General features: G+C 52.3%; 1 protein-coding gene across 3 annotated transcripts in view; it reads right to left on the bottom strand.

The window, feature by feature from the left end:
• MGAT5B (alpha-1,6-mannosylglycoprotein 6-beta-N-acetylglucosaminyltransferase B) overlaps nucleotides 1-21,754 on the bottom strand; it is an 89,718-nt gene that overhangs the window by 37,611 nt on the left and 30,353 nt on the right. For all 3 annotated transcript variants that reach the window (XM_017884928.1, XM_017884929.1, XM_017884926.1), the window contains 5 exons: nucleotides 14,122-14,237; nucleotides 13,414-13,487; nucleotides 12,391-12,561; nucleotides 11,479-11,643; nucleotides 10,635-10,804 (listed from right to left, as the gene is read on the bottom strand). In XM_017884928.1, the coding sequence (XP_017740417.1) occupies nucleotides 10,635-10,804; nucleotides 11,479-11,643; nucleotides 12,391-12,561; nucleotides 13,414-13,487; nucleotides 14,122-14,237 (696 nt within the window). The remainder of the gene's footprint in view (nucleotides 1-10,634; nucleotides 10,805-11,478; nucleotides 11,644-12,390; nucleotides 12,562-13,413; nucleotides 13,488-14,121; nucleotides 14,238-21,754) is intronic.

Below are 21,754 nucleotides of genomic sequence, written 5' to 3'. Positions count from 1 at the left end.
TTCTTCCAGAAAGGAAAAATTTAAAAAATGACCAAAACAGTAGCAGGTCTAATTAACTCATTGGCATATTGAGTACCTGGTATATAGTAGGTGTTCAATAAATAGTCATTTTTAATCTGTCTTTATGAATTTATTTATCTTTTAGAGACAGAGTCTTGCTTTGTCACCCAAGCTGGAATGCAGTAGCACGATCATGGCTGACTGTAGCCTCGACCTCCCAGGCTCAAGTGATCCTCCTGCCTCAGTCGCCTGAGTAGCTGGGACCACTGGCGCACTTAGCTAATTCTTTTGTTTTTGGTAAAGACCAGGTCTCACTATCTTGCCAAGGCTCGTCTTGAACTCCTGGTATCAAGCAATCCTCCCGCCATGACCTCCCAAAGTGCTGGGATTACAGGAGTGAGCTGCCCCACTCAGCTCCATAGGACCAAATTCTTTGGACATTTTCAGTCTCTTTCTTACTTGGTTTCTCAATGAGCAATGTGTTGCTGGTCACATCATCCTTCTAGAAGCATCTTCTCATGGGCACCCATGACCACATCTTGCTTGCTCTTGGCTACTCCTCAGTCTCCTTTGCCTGTAAGAGGACTTTCTGTGTTGATATTTCCCAAGTCTGTGCCCCTCAAGCCTGTTTTCCCATCCCTTGGCAACTTCATCCACACTGTGTTCAACAACTCTCAACGGCCAAGACTCCATCTCCATGCCACACCTCCCCTGGGCCCATCACCCAGTGGCCTCCATGGGGCACCTCTGTTTCAACGTGTGCCCCAAACCCAGTGCTTTTCTCCCCTCCCCTCAGAGAAGGGCAGCATCCTCTGCCCTGGAGCTGGTTTGAGCTGCCCAGTTCAGCCTGGCTCTGGTCAGCTCAAGCTGGTTTCCAGCAGCTGTGCCCAGTTTGCATTAGCTCAGACCAGTCTGTGCCAGTCATATCCAGATCTGATCTCTGGGTTCCAACCCTAAGACCTGCCTCAGCTGGTCACCGTGGACTGTGCCGGAGGAAGCAGATGGAGTCTCCACCTTCGTCATTCTCTGGGAACCCTCCCCAGCCTTTCCTTTGGGCACTGGGCCCCAGGCAGGAGGCAGATTTCCAGCCTGGCTGCATGCTTGACAGCCAGGAGTTGTCTCTCCTAGTCCTCCTTATTTAAACATTCTCCTCTTAAGCTTTCATCATTTGCCGGTTAAGTCAACTAATTTTCTACTAAACCCAATTTCACTCATGGATGGAGGAAGAGCTCAGTAATTTTCCTCATGCCATGTACTATTAATGATGCTTGAAATTATGCAAATAAAATTGATGAGCACAGCTGATTCTGGGAAAGCAGAAAGGGAAAGGCTTAACTTTAAAATGCCCACCCTGGACCTGTGCATGCACGAGGCCATCTCAGGATGCAACGGCTGGGCAGACGCTCAGGTTTGACTTTTCCTTCCCTCCATGCACAGCGGGGCACAGGCGGGGACTGGCTGACATCACCTCACTGCAATCTCATCACAGAGCGCATGGCTCCCTCGTGCCAACTCCTTCACCCCGGAAGCATCTTGCAGCAGCAAAGGCAGATGTGGATCCTGCACATTGCCCCAAATGTCACTCCAGTGAGCAGGTTAATTGAAACACCGAAACCCGAGGAGAGGAGCAGGGCCGGCTCATCCGTCCAGGCTTGTTGCTCCGTCAGTGGCCAGGACATCTGCCATGAACATCTGTGAATAAACTACAACAAACGTACAAGCTGCGTCTTTGTCCCGCCGCCTCCCATGCGGGTCATTTCGCCAGCCAAGGGAGATGTTTCTGTCACAGAAGCCAAGCCGAGACACTCGGAATTCAGATTACCTTCACATCCGGTTGACCTGTTTTCAAATTAAACTGGTGCTGCTCCCACAGAACGGCTCCCAGGGCTGAGAGGTGAGGCCCTGCGTGCTTCTGCCTCTCCCTGAAGGGCTCACGGTTACTCGGTGGGAACTCTGCCCAGGGCCCCATCCAGGCTACAATGGTTGCCATCTTACTATGGGTTGACATTGTGTCCCCGCCCCCCACATTGATATATTGAAGTCCTAACCCCAATTCTTCAGGCTATGACCTTATTTGGAGCTGGGGTCCTTACGGAGGTAATGGAGTTAACATGAGGGCATTAGGGTGGGCCCTAATGCAATAGGTCCTTATAGGGAGGGGACATCTGGACACAGACACGCTCACAGGGAGGCCACCAGGCAAAGGCAGAGATGATTGTAGAGATGTAGCTGCAGGACAAGGGTCACCAAGTTCCTCACCAGGAAACCACCAGGAGCCCAGAGAGAGGCCTGGGGCAGAGACTCCCTCACAGCCTCAGGAGGCCCCAGCCCTGCCAAAACCTTGCTCTTGGACCTGCAGCACGCTCCAGCGCCAGGATTCAGTTCGTTCACTCCTGCTGTGTGAGCCCCGCAGCGCATGCTCCATTGTTACGGCAGCTCTAGGAGGCTCATCCACATCTCAAGCTGCATTGACATCTCCGCTGTGAGGAAAGGCCTGCGTTTATGTATCAGAGAGGACCCGGCAGGGAATGTGCCTGGGAGCTCACAGCTGCACCTCCACCCTGGCCTCACATCTGTCACTGACCTCGCCAACTGTGGGGACCAATGCAATGCCCCACTTTACAAAGGAAGAAGGAAGAAAGTACCTCCAAGAAAGGGCGTGGCACAAAGTGCATTTCAGACCAGCAGGTTCCCACCTGATGCCCTGGGCAGGATGCCAGAGGCCCCACCATCTGGGCCACCTCCACGGGGTGCCTCTGTGGCCTGACCCCCCAACTAGGCCACACTCCAGCAACCAAGGGTATCCTGGGTGTTCTCAAGAGTGCAGAGGAGGACTCAGGATGAATCCTCCCATTCTTTCTACATCTCTTCTAGAGCTCTGAGCCTGGGGCCCCAATCCCATCCTCCAGGACTGCACTAGGGACACAGATGAGGCCTTTTGAAGAAGCCATGCATTCTATAATGTCCCAGCCCCACCGCCACCCAGACTGTGTCCTGGGCTGAGGGGCTTAGAAAAGCCACAGCCTCAAGCTTTTCCAATTCGCAACCTTTGGTGGCCATTAGAATCACTGGGAGCTTAAACTTGTTACCTGGGCCGCCGCCCCAGATGAATGAAGTCAGAGATGCCTAGACTGGGGCCCAAACACTGGTAAGTTTCTAAAGTGCTTCAGGTGGTTTTGCTGCAGCCAGGGTTAAGAACCCCACCCTGAATGTATTCCCACCATAGCTGATGCTGTAAATTTTGTAGGCATAACTGGGGAATTCTCCTGGGGAGGGTGGTTTGGTTTTATTTTATTCTTTTAGTTGTTTTAAATTGCATTTGGTAGCAGATTTAGAAATCACCTTCCTAAGAAGATCCCCTGAGGTCGCTGAGCTGTTTACACCATTCTGCCCTGTCTGAGCAGGATCGTTCGTTCACCCCACAGGGGACCACGGGCCAGGGCATCTAAGCACAGTCCTGGTCCTACCCATTTAACAAGCTGCAAACCAGAGATGGGGCAACCTCTCCCTGGAGCTCCTTCAGATCTGCAAGAGCCTGAGAGGAAATGGAGCCTTGCTTGGTAAAAAACACTGATTCCTGTGGGCTGTGGATGTGCATGTGTGTGCAAGAGAGTGTGCATGCGTGTCTGTATAGATGCATCATGTCTGCACATGCAGGAGCGTGCATTTGCACGTGTGTATGTGGAGTGTGTGCATATTCAGGTGTGTGAGTGGGTGTGCATGTGTGGGTGTGCACGTGTGGGTTCAGAGGCTATGAGTATGTGTCCATGAGTGTGCATGTGAGTGGGTGAGTATGCATGTATGTGCACNTTTTGTTTTTGGTAAAGACCAGGTCTCACTATCTTGCCAAGGCTCGTCTTGAACTCCTGGTATCAAGCAATCCTCCCGCCATGACCTCCCAAAGTGCTGGGATTACAGGAGTGAGCTGCCCCACTCAGCTCCATAGGACCAAATTCTTTGGACATTTTTCAGTCTCTTTCTTACTTGGTTTCTCAATGAGCAATGTGTTGCTGGTCACATCATCCTTCTAGAAGCATCTTCTCATGGGCACCCATGACCACATCTTGCTTGCTCTTGGCTACTCCTCAGTCTCCTTTGCCTGTAAGAGGACTTTCTGTGTTGATATTTCCCAAGTCTGTGCCCCTCAAGCCTGTTTTCCCATCCCTTGGCAACTTCATCCACACTGTGTTCAACAACTCTCAACGGCCAAGACTCCATCTCCATGCCACACCTCCCCTGGGCCCATCACCCAGTGGCCTCCATGGGGCACCTCTGTTTCAACGTGTGCCCCAAACCCAGTGCTTTTCTCCCCTCCCCTCAGAGAAGGGCAGCATCCTCTGCCCTGGAGCTGGTTTGAGCTGCCCAGTTCAGCCTGGCTCTGGTCAGCTCAAGCTGGTTTCCAGCAGCTGTGCCCAGTTTGCATTAGCTCAGACCAGTCTGTGCCAGTCATATCCAGATCTGATCTCTGGGTTCCAACCCTAAGACCTGCCTCAGCTGGTCACCGTGGACTGTGCCGGAGGAAGCAGATGGAGTCTCCACCTTCGTCATTCTCTGGGAACCCTCCCCAGCCTTTCCTTTGGGCACTGGGCCCCAGGCAGGAGGCAGATTTCCAGCCTGGCTGCATGCTTGACAGCCAGGAGTTGTCTCTCCTAGTCCTCCTTATTTAAACATTCTCCTCTTAAGCTTTCATCATTTGCCGGTTAAGTCAACTAATTTTCTACTAAACCCAATTTCACTCATGGATGGAGGAAGAGCTCAGTAATTTTTCCTCATGCCATGTACTATTAATGATGCTTGAAATTATGCAAATAAAATTGATGAGCACAGCTGATTCTGGGAAAGCAGAAAGGGAAAGGCTTAACTTTAAAATGCCCACCCTGGACCTGTGCATGCACGAGGCCATCTCAGGATGCAACGGCTGGGCAGACGCTCAGGTTTGACTTTTCCTTCCCTCCATGCACAGCGGGGCACAGGCGGGGACTGGCTGACATCACCTCACTGCAATCTCATCACAGAGCGCATGGCTCCCTCGTGCCAACTCCTTCACCCCGGAAGCATCTTGCAGCAGCAAAGGCAGATGTGGATCCTGCACATTGCCCCAAATGTCACTCCAGTGAGCAGGTTAATTGAAACACCGAAACCCGAGGAGAGGAGCAGGGCCGGCTCATCCGTCCAGGCTTGTTGCTCCGTCAGTGGCCAGGACATCTGCCATGAACATCTGTGAATAAACTACAACAAACGTACAAGCTGCGTCTTTGTCCCGCCGCCTCCCATGCGGGTCATTTCGCCAGCCAAGGGAGATGTTTCTGTCACAGAAGCCAAGCCGAGACACTCGGAATTCAGATTACCTTCACATCCGGTTGACCTGTTTTCAAATTAAACTGGTGCTGCTCCCACAGAACGGCTCCCAGGGCTGAGAGGTGAGGCCCTGCGTGCTTCTGCCTCTCCCTGAAGGGCTCACGGTTACTCGGTGGGAACTCTGCCCAGGGCCCCATCCAGGCTACAATGGTTGCCATCTTACTATGGGTTGACATTGTGTCCCCCGCCCCCCACATTGATATATTGAAGTCCTAACCCCCAATTCTTCAGGCTATGACCTTATTTGGAGCTGGGGTCCTTACGGAGGTAATGGAGTTAACATGAGGGCATTAGGGTGGGCCCTAATGCAATAGGTCCTTATAGGGAGGGGACATCTGGACACAGACACGCTCACAGGGAGGCCACCAGGCAAAGGCAGAGATGATTGTAGAGATGTAGCTGCAGGACAAGGGTCACCAAGTTCCTCACCAGGAAACCACCAGGAGCCCAGAGAGAGGCCTGGGGCAGAGACTCCCTCACAGCCTCAGGAGGCCCCAGCCCTGCCAAAACCTTGCTCTTGGACCTGCAGCACGCTCCAGCGCCAGGATTCAGTTCGTTCACTCCTGCTGTGTGAGCCCCGCAGCGCATGCTCCATTGTTACGGCAGCTCTAGGAGGCTCATCCACATCTCAAGCTGCATTGACATCTCCGCTGTGAGGAAAGGCCTGCGTTTATGTATCAGAGAGGACCCGGCAGGGAATGTGCCTGGGAGCTCACAGCTGCACCTCCACCCTGGCCTCACATCTGTCACTGACCTCGCCAACTGTGGGGACCAATGCAATGCCCCCACTTTACAAAGGAAGAAGGAAGAAAGTACCTCCAAGAAAGGGCGTGGCACAAAGTGCATTTCAGACCAGCAGGTTCCCACCTGATGCCCTGGGCAGGATGCCAGAGGCCCCACCATCTGGGCCACCTCCACGGGGTGCCTCTGTGGCCTGACCCCCCAACTAGGCCACACTCCAGCAACCAAGGGTATCCTGGGTGTTCTCAAGAGTGCAGAGGAGGACTCAGGATGAATCCTCCCATTCTTTCTACATCTCTTCTAGAGCTCTGAGCCTGGGGCCCCAATCCCATCCTCCAGGACTGCACTAGGGACACAGATGAGGCCTTTTGAAGAAGCCATGCATTCTATAATGTCCCAGCCCCACCGCCACCCAGACTGTGTCCTGGGCTGAGGGGCTTAGAAAAGCCACAGCCTCAAGCTTTTCCAATTCGCAACCTTTGGTGGCCATTAGAATCACTGGGAGCTTAAACTTGTTACCTGGGCCGCCGCCCCAGATGAATGAAGTCAGAGATGCCTAGACTGGGGCCCAAACACTGGTAAGTTTCTAAAGTGCTTCAGGTGGTTTTGCTGCAGCCAGGGTTAAGAACCCCCACCCTGAATGTATTCCCACCATAGCTGATGCTGTAAATTTTGTAGGCATAACTGGGGAATTCTCCTGGGGAGGGTGGTTTGGTTTTTATTTTTATTCTTTTAGTTGTTTTTAAATTGCATTTGGTAGCAGATTTAGAAATCACCTTCCTAAGAAGATCCCCTGAGGTCGCTGAGCTGTTTACACCATTCTGCCCTGTCTGAGCAGGATCGTTCGTTCACCCCACAGGGGACCACGGGCCAGGGCATCTAAGCACAGTCCTGGTCCTACCCATTTAACAAGCTGCAAACCAGAGATGGGGCAACCTCTCCCTGGAGCTCCTTCAGATCTGCAAGAGCCTGAGAGGAAATGGAGCCTTGCTTGGTAAAAAACACTGATTCCTGTGGGCTGTGGATGTGCATGTGTGTGCAAGAGAGTGTGCATGCGTGTCTGTATAGATGCATCATGTCTGCACATGCAGGAGCGTGCATTTGCACGTGTGTATGTGGAGTGTGTGCATATTCAGGTGTGTGAGTGGGTGTGCATGTGTGGGTGTGCACGTGTGGGTTCAGAGGCTATGAGTATGTGTCCATGAGTGTGCATGTGAGTGGGTGAGTATGCATGTATGTGCACACATGTGGTGGATATGCACGTGTATGCACGGGTGCATGCAGAGGCTGCATGAATGTATACACACACGTGTGCATGCAAGTGAATGGGTGTTCACATGTGTGTGCATGTGGGTCTCTATGTGTGCATGTCTGAGGGCATATGAATAGTAAAGAACAAGGCAGTAAAGTACAATCAATAGTAAAGGAAAGGGCATTTCCTGATCTTGTCACTTTTTACCAGGGCCTCACTTTCAGGGCCTCCCAAGTGCAGCCACCCCCATTGTCCCTGCTCTGGCCCTGAGACAGGTGTTGGCAACTGTCCTGACCACAGGCTCAGTGCTGGGCCCAGGGGAGAGACCAGAAGAGGATGCAGAGCTCTGGGAAAGTAAGAGCTCAGGGTAAGGCGAGAGAGCAGAAACCCAGCATGGGCTGAGATGCAGAACAATTGAGTTCCATTCCCACCTCTCAAGGAGACTCGTCAGATATCTGCCTTTCTTACAGAAAGATGATACGGGTGGCATTGGGCTGTCATGAATGCAGAGGAGATGCCTTCTCATTCCTTGAGAATTCTTCCCATTCCCCAGAATTCTTCCCACTACATCCTGGGGTCTCTGGTGACCCAGGCATCAAGGGCCACTAGACCCTTGTTAGCTGCTCTGCTGAGGAAGGTCTGACTCATGGTCAGCCACAGCCACTGGCTGTGCCACTCACAAGTTGCTCAAGACCTTTTTAGCTTCCCCCAACCCAGGTCCCTTCTCTTCTCCCTCCTCCTCAGCCCTGCCCCTTCTGACTTCCCTGTAGGAAGCTTCCAGGCCAGGGAAAAATCACCTCTTTCCATAATCTGCAAATGTTAACTGCCTCTGCAGCGTTCTGCTCCACAGACAGCATCGATGCCTCTTCCAGGCCCTCTGTTCAGAGGGAGCCAGGGGTGGACACAGTTCAGTGTGCAGCAGTGGGTGCAGGCAAGCGAGGGGGCCCCACACTTGGCTCTAAAGTGGCCTGCACAGTGCAAACAGCTGGATCTGACAACAAGGTGTCACCAGGGTGAGAGCCAGAGTGAGGGATGTGCTGTTTCCCTCTCCCCGCATTGGGAGCCCCTCTGTGGGTTCAGCACTAGCACTCGGGGACAGCTCCCAGCCGGGTTCCTTGCAGCTCCTGGACCTGCTATTTCAAGGTGGGGATTTCCTCCCCTAGAGCCCACCCTCGACCTGGACGGTGCTTCTCAACACAGCCACAAGCACGCAGCTGCCTCTTTAGTCTCTGACATCAACCTGCTTCTGCCCCATAGCCTCACTTACATGTGCTGTTCCTCTCTGGAGACACTTTTTCATCTTTACTGAGCCTATCCATTGAATGCATTCACTTAAAAGGATGACTCCAGCGCTGTGAATTTCAGGCGATGGGGATGAAAACCTTCAAAGCACTGGGTCATTTAGCAGACTCCTAAGCAACACAACCCAGACCCAGTCTCCTTCTCCCACTACTCAAAACAACTGGTCCAGACTCCTTCCTCTGATCAGAGTCACGGACGTTCTTCCTGAGTTACTGGCAAACTCTGAGTTGCAGGGAAGAAGTGTAGGAACTAAGGAGCTGCCCAAGACTGGCGCTTTGCTGGGCCCTAGTGACCTAAGACTGCCATGGCTGTGTCCTCATCAGCATTCTCTGCTCTCCAACACTACTGTACTACACAGAGCATCAGCATTAGTGGAGAGAAGGCCAATTAGACCAGCAAGAGAGTAGGCAGGCTCTGGGGAGACACACAAGGAAACCACTTGAAAACCACCTGAGTAGAAGTTAATGGGCTAATGAAGAAAAGTTGATTCACATGCAAACAATTTTGGGGTCTTTAAGGAAGACCCTGAGGAATAATCTCATCAAATGTGGTGAGGAGGCGGGATAAAGAGAGGTTGGTTTGGTTAATGGGTACAAACATATAGATAGATAGAAGGAATAAGTTCTATGTTAGATAGCAGAGTAGGCCGGGCATGTGGCTCGTGCCTCTAATCCCAGCACTTTGGGAGGCTGAGGCAGGCAGATCACTTGAGCCCAGGAGTTTGAGAGCAGCCTGGGCAACATGGCGAAAACCCATCTCTATTTTAAAATAAATAAGATTTTAAAATATATGTATAGCAGAGGCTGGGCACAGTAGCTCACACCTATAATTCCAGCACTTTGGGAGGCCAAAATAGGTGGATCATCTGAGGTCAGGAGTTCGAGACCAGCCCTGGCCAACACGGTGAAACCCTGTCTCTACTAAAAATACAAAAATTAGCCCGGCGTGGTGGCGCGCACCTGTAATCCCAGCTAACTCAGGAGGCTGAGGCAGGAGAATCTCTTGAACCTGGGAGGTGGAAGTTGCAGTGAGCCAAGATCGCGCCACTGCACTCCAGCCTGGGTGACAAGAGAGAAACTCCATTAAAAAAAAAAAAAAAAAAAAAAAAAAAAAAAAAAAAGCAAAGTAATAATATACACAAAGTTCAAGTTAAGGTTTTGCTTGGGGAGGAGGCAGAGAGATCGGCGGACACCAGACACAGAGTCGTTGGTGACAATGATCTTAAGTGGAAGGTCACACATGGGAGGTGATTTGACTCTTGTGTTTCACAACATACTTTAAATAGACTTTGTATGCATCAAATATCATATAATAAATATTAACAAAGGGAGAAAAATCTGTATTCCTATATCCCACAGAAACAGTGGTTAAAAATAAACCCAATCACACACTCTTACCCCCTTGGTATCCCCACACTCTCAGCCTCACCCCATCCTACCCTCAAGCACCCAGGGGAGCCTCTAATCACTCCCCTTCCACCTCCCACAGCATCTGAGGGACCCTGAAAAGCCCAGCACTGGGTAAGGGATAGGCACCACCCACCCACTCCCTTCACCCTCCACATCTTACTGGTCTCCAGACCCTAAAGTAGACCCAAGAAGGAGCCCAGTTCCAGAAGAGAAACCAAGCCTTCCAGGATGGCAGGCAGAGGGGCTCAAATGGCTTGCAGACGTGGCTCAACTCCACAAGCCAATACGTGTCAGTCTCTGAGCACAAACACCAGAGAAGGAGCCAGGCCCTGGCCAGACAGAGCTATGCAAATACACTTCCCTGCTACATCCCCCAAGACCGGGCAGAAGGAGGGGAATTGGGGTGGCGATGTCCCGCAGAACACCAGAAGGCCTCCCAGGGTCTCAGAGCCTCAGGGCCATGGGAGCTGCAGGTGGAGCAGGGGCTCCCACGGCCCCTGGGAGGGAGGGGAGGGGTTCCCTTCACCCCCTCCCTGCCCCACTCAATGCCAGTGGCTTTCCCCAGCACTCACCTCTGCAGCTCCTTCAGGGAGACTGTGACCCGCAGGCCATGGCCCAGGACATAGAGCGCAGCCAGAATGTCCGCCCACTGCACCATCTCCCCCAGGGGTCCGCCCTTCAGGACCCGAGGGCTGAACACGTCTCCGGACTCCTCTGTCAGGAAGCCGATGTGGACCAGGATCTGGGTTGGTGCAACACAGAGGGTGAGCAGGGAGGAGCAGCAGCTCTCAGCCCCGCTCCCCAGGGCACTGGTCAGGAGACCAGCTGGCAGCAGACCCTGTCTCCAGGCCGGGCCCCAGCAGGTGCTTTCTGGCACCAGAGTGACCAGATCGGGCACTGGGGACACGGGCGAATAAGATAGTCATGTGCTTGCCCTCATGGAGCTTATGTTCCAGATGGAAGAGGTAGACAACAGTGAACACAGACAAGAGAGAATTTCATGAAATGATAAAGGCTCTGAAAGAAATGAAAGGGCAATGTGAGAGTCATGTAAATATCTACTGGGTGGAGGGAGGAAGAAAGGGAGGGAAGGAAGAAGGGAGGGATGAGCTAACAAAGCTCCCCAGAACATTCCCAAATTTCCAGGCCAATACCATGACTTTTCTGCCTGACATGAACCAGATGTACACAGAATGCAGGACCCCTTGGGGGCTTGTCATTCAATCCCAACCTTGAAAAGGGCCAGGGGCCAATACCACAGACATCTATCCTGACTCTGCATTTCCACCCCTCGCTCCCTCTGATCAAATTCAGAAGCCCACTACAGCTTGTTTGAAGACCTATTCCATGCCCACTTGGAAGTGGGGCCCCTGAGTTTTCTCAACTCCTGCATATGAGGGGGCAGGGGCCACGCACCTGCTTCTGGTCCCTCCGGGTGGCCCCCAGCTTCTGCGCCAGGCGCTGGGCAGCCAGCGCCCACTGGGCTGTGAGCCTTTTGGTCCGCTTCTTCATGAAGATCAGGGACTCCTTCCCGCTGCCCATCAGGTCCAGGAGGTGAGACAGGTTGCTTCGGAAAACTGCCTGGAGGGGTCCAGACCTCAGTTCTCTCTGCCCCTCGACCTGTAGCCACCATCATTCCCCGCTGGCCTGGGGACAGGGGCTGGCACCCTCCCATGAGGCTGGGGCCTGCTCCAGCTTCTCCCACACTTTGTAAGGGACTCATCAGCCCCCAAAACTAGGGAGTCCTGCCCTCCCCATCAACACACCCTCCCCAGCCCAGCTCTAACCACGGGCACCCAGCCCTTCCAGGGAGGTAGCCAACCACAGCAGTTCCTGGGATCCCAACCACAGCAGGGAGGCAGTGGGCGGTGATCATAGCCAGAACTCTGATGGCAGGGGACAGATGTGTCCACCACAGCAACTGTGCGCCTCAAACCCATTAATTCAACGGTAAACCTCAGATGCATCGTCTGTCAAATATGATCACAGGAGGATGGCTGGGAACTTTAAGTGCAAATAAAGCGTCTGGACACAGAAAGCCCTCAATAAGTGACAGTTGCTATTACTACTATTCTATTCTATTAAGAGGGCACCTCCAGGCCCCCCACCTGCCCTGCAAAGAGGCCCAGCTTGGTGGCATCTCAAAGAAGACAGACAGGCCCTGTCAGGCTGGCCTCCTGTCTGCCCGGCAGGGTGGGCTGGAACTCGCCCGCACACCTGGCACAGCCACTCAGTCTCATTCCCCCAGGGCAGAGGTTTCTGCCCACTGTCCCTAAGGATGTCCAGCCATGCCGGCCCCTCACCAGCCCACCCACCTCCCAGGCCCACCTGGACTTTGGGGAGGGGCTTGGGTGCCCTCTGGGCAGCCGTCTGGTTCCTCCAGGGCAGCGGGGGGCAGAACCACTCGACCTCACTGAGGTAGATGAGGAAGGAGCATTCGGTGCCGTCCACCCCGAAGAAGGCGTAGCAGGGGTCAGAGGTCCAGCGGGCACGCATCCACTGCAGAGAGGGCCAGGCTGTGCAGGGGGCTGCGCCAGCCCCACCAACCCTCGGGGGCTCCCCTGCACGTGCACCCCAGGGGCCCTGAGGTCAAGGATGGGGCCCATGTGGCCCGCCCTACTGATGCAACAGGGGACAGGGCAGAGAAGAGATAGAACAAGGACCTGCCTGAAGGACCCCAGAGATGGCAGGGGCAGGATCACCAGCCCTCATGTCTGGAAAGAGGAGGGACTGAGAGAGAACGCTGGCTCAAAGGTCTGGGGCAAAGAGCCAGGAGTCCTGGCTGTCTTACTCTCCCTTTGGTCCCCGTCTCCCCACTACCAGAGCAGGATTGGGCTAGAGGCCAAGGTGCCAGGGCTGGAGCCATGGCAGGATCCACCTGCAGTGATCCCAGATGGTCACTGAGGAAGGGGTCTGTGGCACCACTGCCCACCCCTTAGCGCATTCAGAACCAGCGGGGGGCTGCCTTCATGGCTGTGGACAGCTCCTACAGGGGCAGACTTCATGCAGCCAGCGGTGGCCCCAGAGATGGGGCAGGAAGACTCTGTGTCCAGCTCTTGGCTGGGCCAGGAGGAGCGGGGACAGGGCGGCCAGGGCCACTCCTCTGAGTCTCTGGGGGACTCTGCTTGCTGGCGGTGACACTCGGAGATTTAATCATTTGCTGTGAGAAAGCACCGACACCTGAGGGCGACTCCTCCTGGGGGATTTGGGTTGATGGGTGGGGTGGATGCACTGAGCAGAGAAGCCGTTTCCTTGAGGTTGGCCTCTACCAGCTTGTGCCTAGGTTAGGGGCAGGGCTGGACAGAGAGGCCCTAGCTAGTGGACATCCCCGCCCCCAGCCCCAGGCCTCACCTCCACCTTCCCTGAGCAGTCAGGGAACTTGGGGTCACTGGGCGCCTCACACTGGTCCCGCCGGCCTTCTGACACTGTAGGGAGAGGTCACCTTGCTGAAGGCCTGGGTCCAAGGAGGAGCCCAGGGAGGGAGGCCTGGGTGCAGGAGGCAGCTTCCCATACAATCTGCTGCCAGACCTTCCTACCTTAAAGCTCACCAGCAGCACAACCCACCCACAAGGTCATCCCGGGCCTGGGCTGCCCGCAGCCTCCTCAGGGGATTCAGGAGCAATGAGGAGCTGGTGTGAACAGCTACCCAGCAGCCGCCTGGATGGGCAGACCTCATGCACCCACCTAAAAGCATCCCCAGCGTTTTCTGAGGAGGCAGAAATGAGGTTTGCAGCCCCCAGCTCATTGCTCCTCACATCACAGGGACTGGAGGGGGCCACCCAGGGACCCTTCCCCACGTGGCCTCACTCCTGGAACTGTGGATCCCAGAGGCTGGGATTCCAGGGACCTCCACTGTCCTCAGCACCCTCCTGCCGGGTCGGGGGGAGTGAACCCCTAGTCCTCCCCCTGAAAGCCTAAACTGGGGCCCCGAAGAGCCAGAAGAGCTGCTGTCAAGAGAAGTCAGCCACACCTCAGGTGTCCCACCCTTCCAGGGCCCACCCAGCACCCAGTTCATTGGCTCCCTGGGGTAGAGGGCACCCCCACCCCCCTGGCACCCACCCTTGCTGTGCAGGAGCAGGCTGTGGCGCAGGATCTGGTCCACCTTCACAGCGATGTCGGAGACGTTCTGGGCAATAGCCTGGATCCGCTCCATGAGGCCGGCCCCAGGGGGCATCCTAAGTGGGAGAAGCTAGAGGTGAGCCACAGAACCGGCCAAGATGACCTTCCCAGGAAGGCCCTGCCAGTAGGCCCACGGGCAAAGATGGCAGGCTCTGCAATACCCCAGGCTCCCAAACCCTAACCCCAAGCAGACCAAATGGTGGGGAGTGGATCGGGTGGGAAGATGGAGCTGGCAGCCTACCCCATCCAGTACACACGTTACAGACATCTAGGAAAGCCCATATCTGCACATGTTCATCATGACTTCATGTGTGCCCACAACTGCACATGTGCCCACAACTGCATGTGCTATCATATCTGCAGAGAGGCCCTTACTAGTGGACATCCCTGCCCCTCGGCCCCAGGCCTCACATCCACCTTCCCTGAGCAGTCAGGGAACATATCTTCATGTGCCCACAACTGTACAGGTGCCACATCTGCGCATGTCCCCACATCTGCGCATGTCCCCACATATGCATGTGCCCACAACTGCACGTGTGCCTATAACTGCACACATACCCACAACTGCACACATACCCATAACTGCACATGTGATCACATTTGCATGTGTGCCCACGACTGCACATGCGACCCTATCTGCACATGTGACCCTATCTGTACATGCGACCCTATCTGCACATGTGACCCTATCTGCACATGTGACCCTATCTGCACATGCGACCCTATCTGCACGTGTCAGGCATGTCTGTGCATTACTGCATGTGTGCTGAAGGGCAACACATGGGGCTGAAACAGGCAGAGGAATTCCATTCAAGAGCCTGGCTAGGTTCTGTCCAGGGACCACACAAGTGACAGAGGCCTTTTCCCAGGCACAGCCAGGCCTCTCCCAGTCTGTCTCTCTATTTCCTCCCAAGAGGCCGTATTGTGCCAAAATGAATTCCACCCACAGAAGCCTGGGAACTGGCCAGGTATTAAAACTCCGGTGAATTCTCACTGGCTTCCTGAGAACAAATCCTTCCCAGGATCTTAAAGGAGGTGACTGCCACCACCACAGCCCTCCACCTCACCATCGATACCAGTGTTGCTTTTATTTTTGGAGAATTCATTTCCTGTGTTGATTACTACTCAGCTCTCAGGGACATTTATTAGCCGTCATAGGTCGTGCTTCTCTCATTGCAAACTTCTATTGAGATGGATTCCCCTCGGCTGGCAGATCTTCTCACACAAAGACAGTCCTGGGGGTCTTTCTCCAGGAAGCTGCTGACCTTTTTTTAAACATATTAATTCGGTTTCCTTTGATTCTCACCGTGGCTTTGCCGGCCCTGTTTAAGCTCTGTTTATCCCTATACAAGGTCTTTATGGTTGCACATAACAGAAATTCAATGAAGGATTTTTCCAACCTGGGCTCCGCTCGGGTCTGCAAACCCCACCTCTCCTCATCTTCTGAGCCTGGTGAGCTGCCCACTAGAGAAGGCATAACAGAAACCCTCAATGGCCACCCGCCCTCTGCAGCCATCCTCCTCTCCCACCTCCACCTTTCCTAAGGAAAGAAAGGGCAGTAGCCCCATACACGTCAGAGGACTAGTCAGGATGACAGGTGGGGGCAAAGCAGACACAGAAGTGCAGGGGACAAAAGGCAGATGACAGGAATGGGGAATGAGCCGCCTATGTACACACATGCATACACACACATGCATATATACACATGCACACACACATATGCACACGCACACACACATGCACACAGGCACTCACACATGCACACACACACATGCATGCATACACATGGACGCACACACGTGCACATGTAAATACACCCCCGTAGACACATGCACACATGCACACAGACACACACATGCACACATAAACAAGCACACACGCACACACGGACACACGCACACACATGCACATGCATGCACACATGCACACACAGATGCACACTCTTGCACACACGCATGCACACACGCACACACACATGCACACACGTACACACAATCCAGTCTGTCCTCTCACTCTTTAGTTCAGTGCCCAAGGCCAACTTTGACAAAAACAAACAAACATAAAACTCTTAAAATAAAAAATGCCACCACTTTTGTGTTAGTTTCCTTAGGCAACTGAAATAATCTCCACAAACCAGGTGGCTTAAAACCACACCCATTTCTCCTCTGGCAGCTCTGGAGGCTGGAAGTCAGACAGCAAGGCGGCAGCAGGGCCAGTGCCTTCCGACTCTGGAGGAGTCTCCCCCAGGCCTCCCTCCCAACTTCCGGAAGTAGCAGCAGCCCTCAGTGTTCCTCAGCCCGTGGCTACTTCACCCCGACCTCCACCTCCACCTTCACACGGCCTTCTCCCCTGTGTGTGTCTGTGTCCACCTTCCTCTCTTTATAAGAACACCAGCCATGGAACCAGGGCCCATCCAAATCCAGCAGCACCTCCTCTTAATTTGACTACATCTGCAAAGACCTTATATCCAAATAAGGTTACAGTCACAGGTCCTGGGGACCAGGGCTTGGACATGGCTTTTTGGAGCACAAAGTTGAATGCACGACAGCCTTCTGTGAGATTGCAAAGAAGAAAGAGAAGAGACTTAAAAGCCACCTGCTTCGTTTGCTCAAAAAATCCTCAGGCAGAAGGAGGTAGGAGTATTTTTCATCCGTCCAAAACACATCAAGGTTCACTACCATTACCAGTACCACACAAAGAGATGAGAGAAGCTCAGCCCCCTATGAGCTGTGTGACCCTGGGCAGGTCACTGAGCCTCTCTGTGTTCACCAGTCTTGTCTTTTAAGAAATAAGGGCAGCTACTATCGTGAGGCCTGAACGAAGAGAGAGCTGTAAAGTGCGTGGCCAGCGGTACCTGTGTGACATCAGCACTGTTTGCATTCGTGTTCAGCACTGATATTGATGTGGCTGAAGCAGCAGCCACAGGGACTTGGGTTAGACCAGGGCACATCAACCTTTTCTCATTATGGCCCATCTAGGAAGTTTCTTAGACGTTCTCACCGCTACTATGCTTGTTTAAGAACCAGTGTTTGCCCTTTTGGCAGTGATGTGCTCCCACCGAGAATGCCTGGGCTCACCCCAAGAAGAAACATGCCGATTTGATGTCTGCTGGGCTCTGAAATCAGTCCAGATGAAGATCGTGGAGCTGCTTTCCATGCTGATCTACAGGGGCAGGATGGACGCTCCTTTGACAGGAATGAATATTTTTTTATATACAGAGAGAGAGGGAGAGAGAGAAGGGCTCTCACTCTGCCACCCTGGACAGAGGCTGGAGTGCAGCGGCGAGATCACCTGCAGCCTCAACCTCCGGCGCTCAAGCGATCATCCCAATTCAGTTTCCCAAGTTGTTGGGACCATATGTATGAGCCACCATGTCCAGCTAATTTTTAAAAAAATTTTCTGTAGAAAATACGTTGCACAGGCTGTTCTCCAACTCCTGGGCTCAAGTGATCCTCCCGCCTCGTTCTCTGAAAGTGCTGGGATTACAGGTGTGAGCCACCATACCCGGCCTGGAATGAATATTTCAAGGACAGAGTGCAGAGGCAGGGAAACCTCCACTGTTGCAGGGTCAGGGTTGGAGACCAGCAAGGGCAGCTAAGGCCGGGCTCTAGGGCTCCCATCATGACAGGAGGCACGCAAGGTGGAGAAAAACTGGGCGCCTGTCCTAGCTTCTAACCAGAGACCCCAGGGCACAAACAACCTATGTCAAGACAAGCCGGGGGTCCTGCCAGGTCAACTAGAGACTTTGGAATGGACCTCAACCCATTTCAGCCCCTCCTGGAGACACCTCTCCTTCTCCATCTGTGCTACAAGAGCCAGATCACTTTCTGAATCTCCTGCCCCACTGCGGGTGTGGTTGTGAGTGGCCAGCCTGAAACCCCGAACGGAGTCCTGAGTCCTCGAGGACAGGGACTCAATTATCCTGTGTGGAGCCGGGCGCTGCCCAGTGTGGGCCACGTGCTCGGGGCTCCATCACTGTAGGCTGAAGAGTGTCTCCAAAATTCATGTCCAGCTGGAACTTCAGAATGCGGCCTTATGTGAGGGATAAAAGACAAAACGTAATGTGCAGTGTATACTGCTCAGGTGATGGGTGCACCAAAATCTCGCAAATCACCACTAAAGAACTTACTCGTGTAACCAAATACTACCTGTTCCCCAATAACCTATGGACATAAAAAAAATTTTTTTTCATGAAGTTACTGCTATGTGCAATGACATAGACGAATCTGAGTCACAATGTTGAGCATGATAAGCCAAATAAAAAAGATTATGGGCTGGGCACGTGGCTCACGCCTGTAATCCCAGCACTTTGGGAGGCTGAGGTGGGTGGATCACCTGAAGTCAGGAGTTTGAGACCAGCGGGCCAACATGGTGAAACCCCATCTCTACTAAAAATACAAAAACAAAAAATTAGCCGGGTGTGATGGCGCACACCTGTAATCCCAGCTACTCAAGAGGCTGAGGCAGGAGAATCACTTGAACCCAGGAAGCGGAGGTTGCAGTGAGCCGAGATTGTGTCACTGCACTCCAGCCTGGTGACAAAGCAAGACTCTGTCTCAAAAAAAAAAAAAAAAAAAAAAGATAATGTACTCTGTGACTCCATTTATATGATGTTCAAGAACAGGCAAAAGTAATGCTGATAGAAGCCAGCATAGAAGTTAGGTTTAGCGACTAAGAATGACTTCTGCTGAAGGAACACAGGAAATATTGTGTACTAGAAATATTCTATGTAACCTAATCTCGGTAGGTGAATCTGTCCATATGTGAAACTCCATCAAGTTCTACCTTTAATATTAGTGTACTTTATGAAAAATACACCTCAATAAATTGTTTTTTTGAGACAGGGTTTCGCTCTCGTTGCCCAGGCTGGAGTGCAATGGCACAATCCCAGCTCACTGCAACCTCTGCTTCCTGGGTTCAAGCGATTCTCCTACCTCAGCCTCCCAAGTAGCTGGGATTACAGGCATGTGCCACCACGCCTGGCTAATTTTTGTATTTTTAATAGAGACGAGGTTTCACCATGTTGGCCAGGCTGGTCTCGAACTCCTGACCTCGTGATCCGCCTACCTCAGCCTCCCAAAGTGCTGGGATTACAGGTGTGAGCCACCATGCCCGGCCAATAAACTTATTTTTTAATAAACGAAAGAAAGCAAGCAAGAAAGCAAGAAAGCAAGAAAGAGGCCTTACTTGGGAATAGGGTCTTTGCAGATGTAATTAGTTCAGGTGAGGTCATATCGGATCAGGCTGGCCCTAAGTCCAATGACTGGGGTCCTTCTAAGAAGGCCACGTGCAGACACCCAGGGGAGAAGTCCATGTGACGAAGGAGGCAGAGAGTGGAGTGATGCATCTGCTGGAAAAAGAAGGCCAGGCACTGCCAGCGTCCACCAGGAGCATCCAGGAAGGGGCAGGGAGGGGTCTCCCCTTGAGCTTTGGAAGGAATACAGCCCTGCAGACACTCTAATTTCAGACTTTTGTCTCCAGAACTGGGAAAGAGTAAATTTCTGTTAGTTTCAGGCATCTGGTTTGTGGTCATTTTTTATGGCAACCCTAGGAAACTACGATAATCACCATCTGCAGAATTGAGGGGAAATGGTTTTTAATCCATCACAAAAGAGAGTCCAGGCCCAGGCCCAGAGGCTCACGCCTGTAGTCCCAGTACTTTGGGAGGGCAAGGCAGGAGGATCACTTGAACCCAGGAGTTCGAGACCAGCCTGAGCAACCGAGTGATACACTATCTCTATAAATAATTTTCAAAATTAGTTGGGCATGGTGGTGTGCACCTGTGGTCCCAGGTACTCAGATTGAGGCAAGAGGATCGTTTGAGCCCATGAAGTCAAGGCTGCAGTGAGCTGTGATCGCACCACTGCACACCAGCCTGGGTGACAGAACAAGACTTTGTTTAAAAAAAAAAAAAAAGAGAGAGAGAGAGAGCCTAGGTTCTCCTGGATGTTCCTGCTCTCAGGAAGTTCTTTTTGCCAACCATGTCCCTACTGCTGAAGGCCAAGCTTTAATTCACCTGCCGCTCTCATAGGAAAGAAAGAAATCAAGGGATGCCCTTGAGTTTCAAGCCCTGGGTCAGTGACTCTCCACATTATCCAGAGATGTATTGGAAAGAGTGAAACCCGGGAAGTCAGAGGTCCTGAGTTCAAATCCTCGCTGCATTTCACATTTGTGTGGCCTTAGGCAAGTTACCTAACCTCTCTGAACTCAGGCTTTAACTCCTGTGAAATCTGAGTAACAGAGTTATTGTGAGGATTAGCTGTGAGGCCAAATGTAAAGTACTCAGCATACAGGAGATGCTCAATACATGCTTGATATGCTTTTGCTCCCCAGGGACAGCAGTCATCCCATTCCTGAGAGGAAGCATCATACGCCCAAATACAAAGCAAAGCGCTTTACTTTCTGGGAGATTCAGCAATTTTCCTACGACAAGCATGTCTGTGTAAAACCTATCGCCAGCACAGGCTTTAAATAGTGCAGATGGCATCTGTCTGATTTAACAAGTTCAACTTGTTCAAAACAGAATTACTTGGCATCACTATTATTATACTGGACTTAGCATTTGCACAGCCCTTTCTATTTTCAAACCATATACGATGAGGCTTCTTTCCCTGAGAGGTTTTTCTAAAAGTGACAACAAAAGTAGATGTCATAAAGCCTCAAACCGCAACAGATCTATGGCCTGGGAAATGCCTGGTTGGAAAAGAAAAAGAGGGGCTGGACTGGGGGGACGGTGGCCAATGACCTTCAGCCAATGTGGTCTGGGGAACCCAGGGCCTTGGTGTTGCCACCGTGGGGTAGGCAGCACAAGCACTGACTTCTCCACCAGGGCCAGGAGGTGCAGGCCAGAGCCCATGATGATTTTAGGGACCCTCGAAACGTTTGAATTTCTTTAAAAATTGGGGGGCAAAAAAACCCTTGTAGATCAAGGAAAACATTTTAATACATGATTTTCATATATTATAAAATATAATTTTTGCCATGGGTTAAATGACGTTCCCCCCTTCAAATTCATATGTTGCAGCCCTATCCCCCAATAGGTAAGAATGTGACTTTACTTGAAAACAGGGTCACTGCAGATGTAATGTGTGATTATAGGAGGTCATATTGGAGTGACCAATATGACTGGTGTTTTTATCAAAAGGGGAAATTTGGTCTGAAACTCACATACAGAGAGAACACCATGTGAAGACTCTAATTGTGCTCCCATCAGTCAAGGAACAACCAGAAGCCAGGAGCAGGGCCTGGAACAGATCCTTCCCTAGCACTGCCTGCTGACACCTTGATCTCAGACTTCCGGCCTCCAAAACAGTGAGACAATCAATTTCTATTGTTTAATCCAGTGGTCCCCAACATTTTTAGTACCCAGGACCAGTTTCTTGGAAGACCATTTTTCCATAGACCCAGGGACAGGGGCAGTGGAGGTGGTTTCAGGATGATTCAAGCGCATTACATTGACTGTGCATTTTATTTCTATTATTATGAAATAATTGGGCCGGGCGCGGTGGCTCAAGCCTGTAATCCCAGCACTTTGGGAGGCTGAGACAGGCGGATCACTTGAGGTCAGGAGTTC

Source organism: Rhinopithecus bieti, unplaced genomic scaffold (assembly GCF_001698545.2).
Source record: "Rhinopithecus bieti isolate Rb0 unplaced genomic scaffold, ASM169854v2 scaffold_13400, whole genome shotgun sequence".
In the NCBI taxonomy this organism is placed as follows: domain Eukaryota; kingdom Metazoa; phylum Chordata; class Mammalia; order Primates; family Cercopithecidae; genus Rhinopithecus; species Rhinopithecus bieti.
Note: the sequence above shows the minus strand (reverse complement) of the source record. Positions and strands in the feature narration are given on the sequence as shown.